Source organism: Gavialis gangeticus, unplaced genomic scaffold (assembly GCF_001723915.1).
Source record: "Gavialis gangeticus isolate Ggan-Ray unplaced genomic scaffold, GavGan_comp1, whole genome shotgun sequence".
Classification (NCBI taxonomy): Eukaryota; Metazoa; Chordata; order Crocodylia; family Gavialidae; genus Gavialis; species Gavialis gangeticus.
In genome coordinates this window covers 4,989,799-4,998,237 of record NW_017729026.1, presented here as the reverse complement: position 1 = coordinate 4,998,237, position 8,439 = coordinate 4,989,799, and the positions used below count along the sequence as shown (strand labels likewise).

At 41.7% G+C, this 8,439-nt stretch overlaps 1 protein-coding gene across 3 annotated transcripts in view; it reads left to right on the top strand.

Annotated features, from left to right (window-relative positions):
* Positions 1–8,439, top strand: part of L3MBTL3 (l(3)mbt-like 3 (Drosophila)) — a 232,181-nt gene that overhangs the window by 175,730 nt on the left and 48,012 nt on the right. For all 3 annotated transcript variants that reach the window (XM_019520294.1, XM_019520296.1, XM_019520295.1), the window contains exons 17-18: positions 2,983–3,129; positions 4,897–5,061. In XM_019520294.1, the coding sequence (XP_019375839.1) occupies positions 2,983–3,129; positions 4,897–5,061 (312 nt within the window). The remainder of the gene's footprint in view (positions 1–2,982; positions 3,130–4,896; positions 5,062–8,439) is intronic.

The following is an 8,439-nucleotide window of genomic DNA, read 5'->3' as shown; positions in this document are numbered from 1 at the left end:
GTTATTCCTTGTTATGCCAGGGGGTGCTAGGGGAAACAAGGTCTCCCCCAAACCCTTCTGGTCCCCCCTAGTGAGTTTATAGACGGTCACCAGGTCCCCCCTCAGCCTTCTCTTGTGAAGGCTGAACAGGTTCAGGTCCCGCAGTCTCTCATTGTAGGGTCTGCCTTGTTGTCCCTGGATCATGTGGGTGGCCCTCCTCTGGACCCTCTCAAGAGAGGTTTGAACAGCCCTCTTGCTCCTCTGAACATGCAAAGAAGGTGAGGCAACTGTCCTCAAACAGGATACTTAGGGAAGTCAGCTTGATGTGCAGGGTAAATGCAGATTGTTACAGGATGGTATCTATTTGGAAGGGTAGTAATAGACATTCGTTTTGATCATAGAAGCAAAATAAAAGCAATAAATATGCTGAAGTATTTTCCCAGGTCAAGTTCAACACAGCTCTCTCTTCAAGAATGACAAAAAAAGGTGTTGTTTTGTTTACAAATGAGTCAGTTATCCAGCTGGAAAAAACAGGTTCACTTATGTGAACCCTGTCTAGTTAACAGCAATGATGATTAGTTGACCCATGCTGCTGTGCCTGAATGTAAGGAACTGGTCCTTTTGTATTTCTCCTGATGTTAAACTTGCCATTTTCATCAACTCTTTCAGCATTAGTGTCGGTACTGCCTTACTTGGGATTCATATTGTTTGTGATTCCAAAGATCAGTGGGCAAAAGTGGGGAGAATATACACTGTGTTTGTATACGACATCATGTCTTTTGATGTAAAAGTAATAAGGAAAGTATTTTCTTTCTGCTTACTGCCTGCAATTTGGAGGCAGTAAGGGATATGCTGGCAAACTAGTAGATTATTGTTTGCGCCACACAGTTCTATTATTAAAAGCAGGTGTATAACAATGAATGATGCAAATAAAACTTTGCATTGGTTTTTGGAAAGATAGATACACTCTTGAAAAGGAAATTGACAAAATGTCAGTAGTTGAACTTCTGTTGTACAAAGATAGGGGTTCTTGTGATAAATATAGATGACTAGGAAACCATATTTTTAGAATACAGCAGGTGTTCTAGCTGATTGACAAGAAATGGAACATAATTGTATACATCTTTAATTCTATCTTGGTGAGTTCAAAGTTGGGAATTTTTATTTATTTTCATCTCTGCTGCTTGGTAGCTGTACTAGTATGTAACTTTCAGAATCTGAGAGAATAATCTTTGAAGTATTATAATATTGTTTAGCCTGAGAAATGTCTGGATTGCTGTGACTTTCTCCACTCATCACAAAGTGGTGCACAGAAAGAGGGGTGTGTGTGTATTTTAACACAACTCTAGCAGTTATTCTTAAAAACACAGTGCCAAGCTTTCTCTTTCACTGAGGTGCACACTGGAGTGGTGGAATACTAAATTGGAAGGGAAGAGCTGGAGAAGCAGAAGCTCCATGGTATATTTGTGTTTTACTGAAAGACCACAGAAATTTCTGTCAAGCTGGTATTTCCTAACTTTCAAGGGCTTGGCAGAAAGCAGGCAGGACAGCATGTTAGGGCACCTATACATGTGCCCAATGTCTGCTTTGACGTGTGCTAATTAGATTAATCAAATCTGATTAGCATTAAGCATGCTAATTAGTATGCCCCAGCAGCCTCAGTGTATCATGTATTCAGCATCTTCGCGCTTCAAAATGGCAGCAAGGGTGCTATAACTAAAGCTCGTCAAATGAACTTTAGTTAAAGTGCCCCCACCACCATTCTGAAGTGTGGGATGCTAAATACACAAGACACTGCCAGTACTTCAATTAGAGTGGCTCTCTGGAGCCACTCTAATTAAAGCTCCCCACCCCAGAGCATGTGTAGCCTTTAGAGACTAACTGGTGCAAAGAGGCATAAGCTTTCATAAATGACAGCCTACTTTGTCAGATATGATGAAAGGATTCAGAGTGCTTTGCAGTATAAATAATGCTCTGTAACATAGTATTTTTTGTATGTAATACCACTAGAAAGCCTCAAACAGGATGTCAGAATACAGTTTTGGATAATTGATTGCCAGCTGTACTTGAACAACACAGTGATGATAAATCTTGAATCAACCTTGACAGTATGAATCTGTTTATTCCACACAAATTGTAAGGAGAGATGGTCAAAAGGAAAGGATAGCTTGGCAAAGTAGCTTGTGTATGTTGTGTATAAAATACATAGAATTCCCCTGGACCACTCAGACATTAGCAGAGCAACTAGATTAACTCTCAGTGGAAGGAGAAAACCGTATGTAATGCAGCTAAGTACAAGGGTGATCAGGACAACAGTCCAGGCACCCATTTGGGGGATGAAGTGTGTTGGGGGGCAGGGGTAAAGAAATAGCAACCCCTGCAGCTGTGGGCCAACCATCACTGCTGCAACTGGCAGCTGCACAGATGCTACTGCCAGAGGCACAGGGCTGCCCTGTTACACCTCTGAATGGCTTGTAGATTCTGGCAGTAGTCATGTGTGGGGGAGAGAGCCAAGATGAAAATAAAAATATCAAGGCAACAGGACAACATGTTTGCTTCTTTGTGGAGCAAAAGGAAAATATTTGCTTCTTGAGTTTACTGTGTGAAATGAGTAGCACAGCTCCAGTTGTCACTCAGACATAAAGATGAGACAGATTCAGTATTCATGTTAGCTGGTGTGTTAATGAACATTCATCAAGGAATTCTCTATTACCAGTATTTTCTAGAATTTATGCCGTAAGATTGATCCAGTGATAGTAAGTTGCTGTACAAGGAAAATAAGAACAAAGCAGCATGCAGGTTGACATTTTGACAACCCACTATTATGTGTTGATATTTTCAAGCAAGATTAAACCGAGACATTTCTTCCCACCTTTATGTGTTCATTGATTCAGGCTGTTTCTAGCAGGCTCAAATCTATAGTCTTCTTGTTTAAAGTAAAGAAGTCTGCCCAGTTTCTTAAGTAATGGAAATATTTCTGCTTTCTTCTCTTTTGTTTTTCAGTGCTGTCAGCTGCCCATATTCTGAAATTAACTTAAACAAAGAAACTATCTTACCAGATCGTTTAAGTGGAGAGATTCCTCTGGCCAGTCCTATGCCCAGGAACAAAAAGACAGACGTAAACGAAAGATCAGTCTCTCCTGTAATCAAGTAATTATGATTAAAACATTATTAGCAACTAACAATAATATCATCATTTTATTTCAGTTCTCTTCTACATAATTCACAGTACCTGAAGGCAGTATGGTTACAAAAGGCCTATATGTTTCTCTGTATTTGCATTTCTAGGGAATCAGGATATCAGAGCTGATACAGTAGATTGTTGAACTAACAAAGAGCAATGCATATTTCATTATCTGTGATTTTTAGCAAGAGTGCATTTTTACTGTTGGTAAGCATGCAAATCATTAAGATGTTAATTGTAATTTCAGATTGGGTTTTTAATGATTGATTCTGATTGCAAAAGTAGTTCATTTGCATTTTTATTGTTTGCCAGAACAGCCTCATTGCCACATGTACGCATGAATGTTGCTGTTTGAAAAAGAGCCATAATACATTTTGCTTTTATTGGGAGGGTGAGGAATTAAGTTTTGCAAGACCAGTTAAGAGACCTGCTAGGAGAAAGTCAATGGATATTACAGCAAGAAGTTCCTCAGAGGTTTGTTCTTATATCACAAGCTTTAGATTTTGCATCATTTTAAAATAAATGTAACCTTTTCTGAGGACCACTTCTGGGTGAAACATGATAATGTGTTGCATTCAAGAATTTCACCCAGGTTTGAATTGCTTGTGAATTTCTGTTGAATTGGATCTGTGCCTAGGGACTCCTCAGGAAGAAATGTTCTTTGATCTCTCTCTTCCCAAGAACCCACATCCCTGGCAGACGTGCAGAAGGGGCAAGCCTCTGGCTGTGCCACCCTACCTTTTCTGTCTTGGGAATTACCCAGTGATCCATAGAACCCCCACTTCAGAGAGCTCCCTTTTTTGGTCATCTCTCAGGGAGGTGGAGTTCAAAGAGGCAGGAAGAAAGTCAGAATGCTAACATCCCATATAACACAGCAGACAACTCTTCTCTGAACAATCTTTATTGTACCACTGCAGTTGCCTCTGTCCTTCCTCAAACTCCAATCTGTCCTCCTTGGGATTGCTTTCTCTCTACTCTGTCCTCCTTGGGACTACTTTCTCATCCAGGCCACTCTGGGACTACACTTTCTCTTAGGCGCAGTCCCACCCTGTCAACAAAACAATTACAAAAGTATAGTATTAACCCAGGAATTAACATTTAGTCAATCAAATTAAACATGTCATCGGGAATCAGGGAGCAGAGCCTGCTGCCAGGCCCAGACTTTCCCTAGAGTGAAAAGAGTATCTAGGTGTCCTACTCACAGAGCTGTTTACAGCAGCTATTTATATCAACACATACACTGCCCGTTCCCCTCACCCTTCTAAAAAAAAATGTTCCCCACCAGAGCTGTAGGCTAGAACTCAGCCTACTTATGTCTTTTTCATCACAGTGATCCTCTTCCACCTTGCTTGAATCCTTGAAAAACCATAAATGTGTCTGCTTTTGCAACACATATCATCTTAGCCTTAATCACTTAGATTTTAGTTTTTATTAATGATATTAAAGTGCAGTTTTCAGGAGTACTGAGTGTTGGGCAAACTCCTTTCCACTTGAACTCTTCCATGAGAGTTTTACCTTGGATTGTGTTGGGTTCATTCAGTGCTGTGTACTTTTACAGTTCCACCTGTAAAATTCTATGAGGAACAACTAAGAAAATTTTACTTTTGATGGTTTCTGGTTGTTTGGGGTTTTTTTTTAAATAGCCTTGTAATTTCGAGCTGGAAGTCTCCTGTGAAGCAAGTAAGCTCAGGAACATAGCTCAGATTTTAAAACGATGTCAATTTGTTTTACAGTGACAGAAAATGTCCTAGCCCTGGACACACAGGCTCAAAATCTTCTGCTCATAATCGATTGTCTGGGAAATCTGTGTTGGAGACAACAAAGGAAGAAGATACAGAAAGTAAATCTCCTTGCAAGAAGCCTCCATTATGTGATGCGAAAGAAAAGAAACAGTCTAGGTAACTGTCAATCAGCTTCTTTTGAAATATGAATTGTTGGGACTGTAGATATGAATTGCAGCCTGTCTCAGTACAGTACAGTAATTTATTAGTGGAATTCTTACAGGCATGTGGGAAGGCACAAGAACGCCATGCAGTTGTCTCTGAATTCAAGTCTGGAATGAATAATGTCATAGTGTATTTAGCAAGTATATAATTCAAATCAGAGTGAATAAATGAGACAGTATATATTCTAAAATAGAAAAAAATATTGAATATTTTAGAGTGAGGAATTTCCCTGTCCTCTGTTTACAAATAAATCAGAGAGAGAGATTAAAATGAAAAGTGTCTGTTTTAATCCCCCAAAAATACAGTCTTATGGAATTAAATGGATAAGATATGGATAAGCTGATTGTAAAACCATTGTGAAAGTTCAGCAAATGCTTTGACTGATGTCATGAAGAGATTATTTTTGTTTGGGTACATGCCTTAGAATTAAAAGAGAGAAATTTGAATGGTTACAGTGGGCTCTATGGGGATACAGGAGTCTGTCCATTCATTGTGAGCACAATACCTTACAGTGGTGGCTGTTTTATTTTTGTTGTTAAGTAAAAACCCACTAGAATTAGAAAATATGCTTAATCCTCTGCACTGGGACTATCCAGATTCTCAGGAGCTGGAGGCTGCATGCAACACCAGACAGAGATCCAGGGACTGTGCACACCAGGAGCTGCTCCCCCTGCCCTCTGCAAGACCTCATGCACCACACACAGCCCAACTCTCCCTGCCCTGGGCCATGTACAGCCCAGCTTCCCCCCTGCTGTCCCCTGCACAACCCAGGTCCCCCTCTTAGCCCCATATGCCACATGGGCAGCCCAGCTCCCCTGAGCCACACTGCAGCACCTTCCCTGCTGGGCACGTTGTGTGGGCAGCCCGCCTGTAGCATAGGGACCCTGGCTCCCTCTTTTTCCAGACATGCAATACACACAGCCCCAGTACCCTCTTGCATGCAATATGAGCAGCCTGGCCCCTTCCTGCAGTGCCACCCCTCCCCACCGCCCTGGAGTGGGAACAGGAATCAGAAGCTGGAGGAGGGAGAGGGAGGCCCCAGCTGCCACCACAAGAGCAGTAGGTGGAGTTTAGTCTGGGCAAGAGCTCAGAGACCACAAACTGATCCCATTAGGGCCACCAGTTGGACAGCCCCACTCTGCACCATCCAACATCATCTAAAACATAGCATACTCATAACATCCAAACTGCCAGTGGCGATAATGGCAAATGATTCGAGATACCACTCTTCATTTACGAGAGTTAATCATATACAGTAGATATCTCACAGTAAAGTTTCAATTATGGAAACTTACTGTTTAATTAAGAAGCAATTAAATCCCCTGATCTCTTTTTAATTACAGTGCCTTCTCTACTTCTCCATGTTGATGTTTACCAGCCAACCCCCACCCCCCAAACAGCAAAAACAGAACTGTAGATGTAATTGAAAATCAGTTGTTTTCCCTTTCATTTACATGAAAAGATGTATTATTTTTATAAGCAGATGACATGTATGTCAAGGAAATGGTGAAATCTTAATTTTTGGCTCTTATTTGTTCAATATTACACAATAATTTCACTAGCTTCTCTTACTAGCATCTCTGAAACTTTTTGGCCGACGTTGTAAATTTAATTCTCCTGTCCTAATTTCACCTAAGAAACTGGTGCAGAAGAACTGTGGGATTGAAATAGTTCAGAGATTTGTATATGTTTAAAGCTAAAACAGACTGTTAGATCATCTAGTCAGCCTGTTTGAAAATCACAGGTATTAAATCTCATGGTACTGAGGCTGGCAACTTGTGCTCATCTAAAGCATATTAGACAGACATCCAGTCTGGATCTGGAGATCGAGAGGTCTGGAAAATCACTTTCACTGTTAGAATAGCATGCACCTAACTTCAAATGTGAATATCACATGCAGCCACTGGTTCTTGTCATGCTTTTCTCCATTAGAATGCAGAGCATTCTACAGGATTATTGAATATCTTCTCACCATGAAGGTACTTAACCATAGTAATTATGTCATCTCTCAATCTTATTTTCCAGTTGCTAAATAGATTAAGCTTGTTAAGGGCTTATCTACCTTACAAACCTTCTGCCCACAGGAGTTCTGATGCCAGCATGTGTCCCTACCCATGCGGCCTCTGATGATTTCACACAGCTTCACTACAGCAGCTCTGTCAACTGTAGTGAGGCACCAGCTGTTTAAGGGACTACGTCTACCATCAGAAAGCCCACCAAGGCATGTCGGCACATGTTTTGTAGTGTTTTTCATGTGGTGGTGAAGCTTTCTGTCACAGAGTTCGTGTTATCTTGCTGCAGGATGACGGGATTATGCTATTGCAGGCGACCTCAAATGTATGGACACACAGTAGAACCTGTTCTGGAAGCAATGCTACGTAGCATAGATCAGACCTAAGCCACTGTAAAACTTTTTGTCAGCTACCAAGTCGTTTTTTAGCTGGTTCCTTGATTCCCTTCAATTTTTCATCACCATTTTTAAAATATGGACATCAGAATTATACTTATTCCTGGAGTAGTCTCAGCAATACCATAACAGAGTTAAAAGAATTTTCCTGTTATTATGCATTGCTCCCCAGTTTATACATCCAAAACCTGCATTAAGCCACTGGGCCACACATCACAATGGGAGCTGCATTTGTTGTTTCTCTGCTATCACTTCTTCCCAGGTTACAGTTGCTATCCTATTACAGGATAATAGTATCCTTCCCAGGATACTGTTCCACACATGTAACTGGCATTCCTTTTCCTCAGTGTAGACATTTTGCATTTCATTGTATAAAACCATGTTGGGCACGTCCATAGTTTCATAGTTAGTAGGGTCGGAAGGCACCTGATCAGATCATCAAGTCCGACCCCCTGCCATGGCAGGAAAAGAGTACTGGGGTCAAACAACACCAGCAAGGTGTTCATCGAGCCTCCTCTTAAAGACCCCCAGGGTAAGGGCCAGCACCACTTCTCTTGGAAGTTGGTTCCAGATCCTAGCCGCCCTGACAGTGAAGTAGCACCTCCTGATATTTAGCCTAAATCTACCCTCTGCCAGCTTGTGACCATTATTTCTAGTCACTCCTGGGAGTGCTCGTGGGAACAGGGACTCCTTCAGTGCCTGCTGATCCCCTCTGACTGGTTTGTAACAGGCCACTAGATCCCCCCTCAGCCTTCTCTTGTGGAGGCTGAACAGGTTCAGGTCCCATAGCCTGTCCTTGTAGGCCTGCCCTGCTGCCCCCTGATCATGCGAATGGCCCTCCTCTGGACCCTCTCCATTTTGTCCACATCCCTCCTGAAGTGCAGCACCCAGAACTGGACACAGTACTCCAACCGTGGCATGAC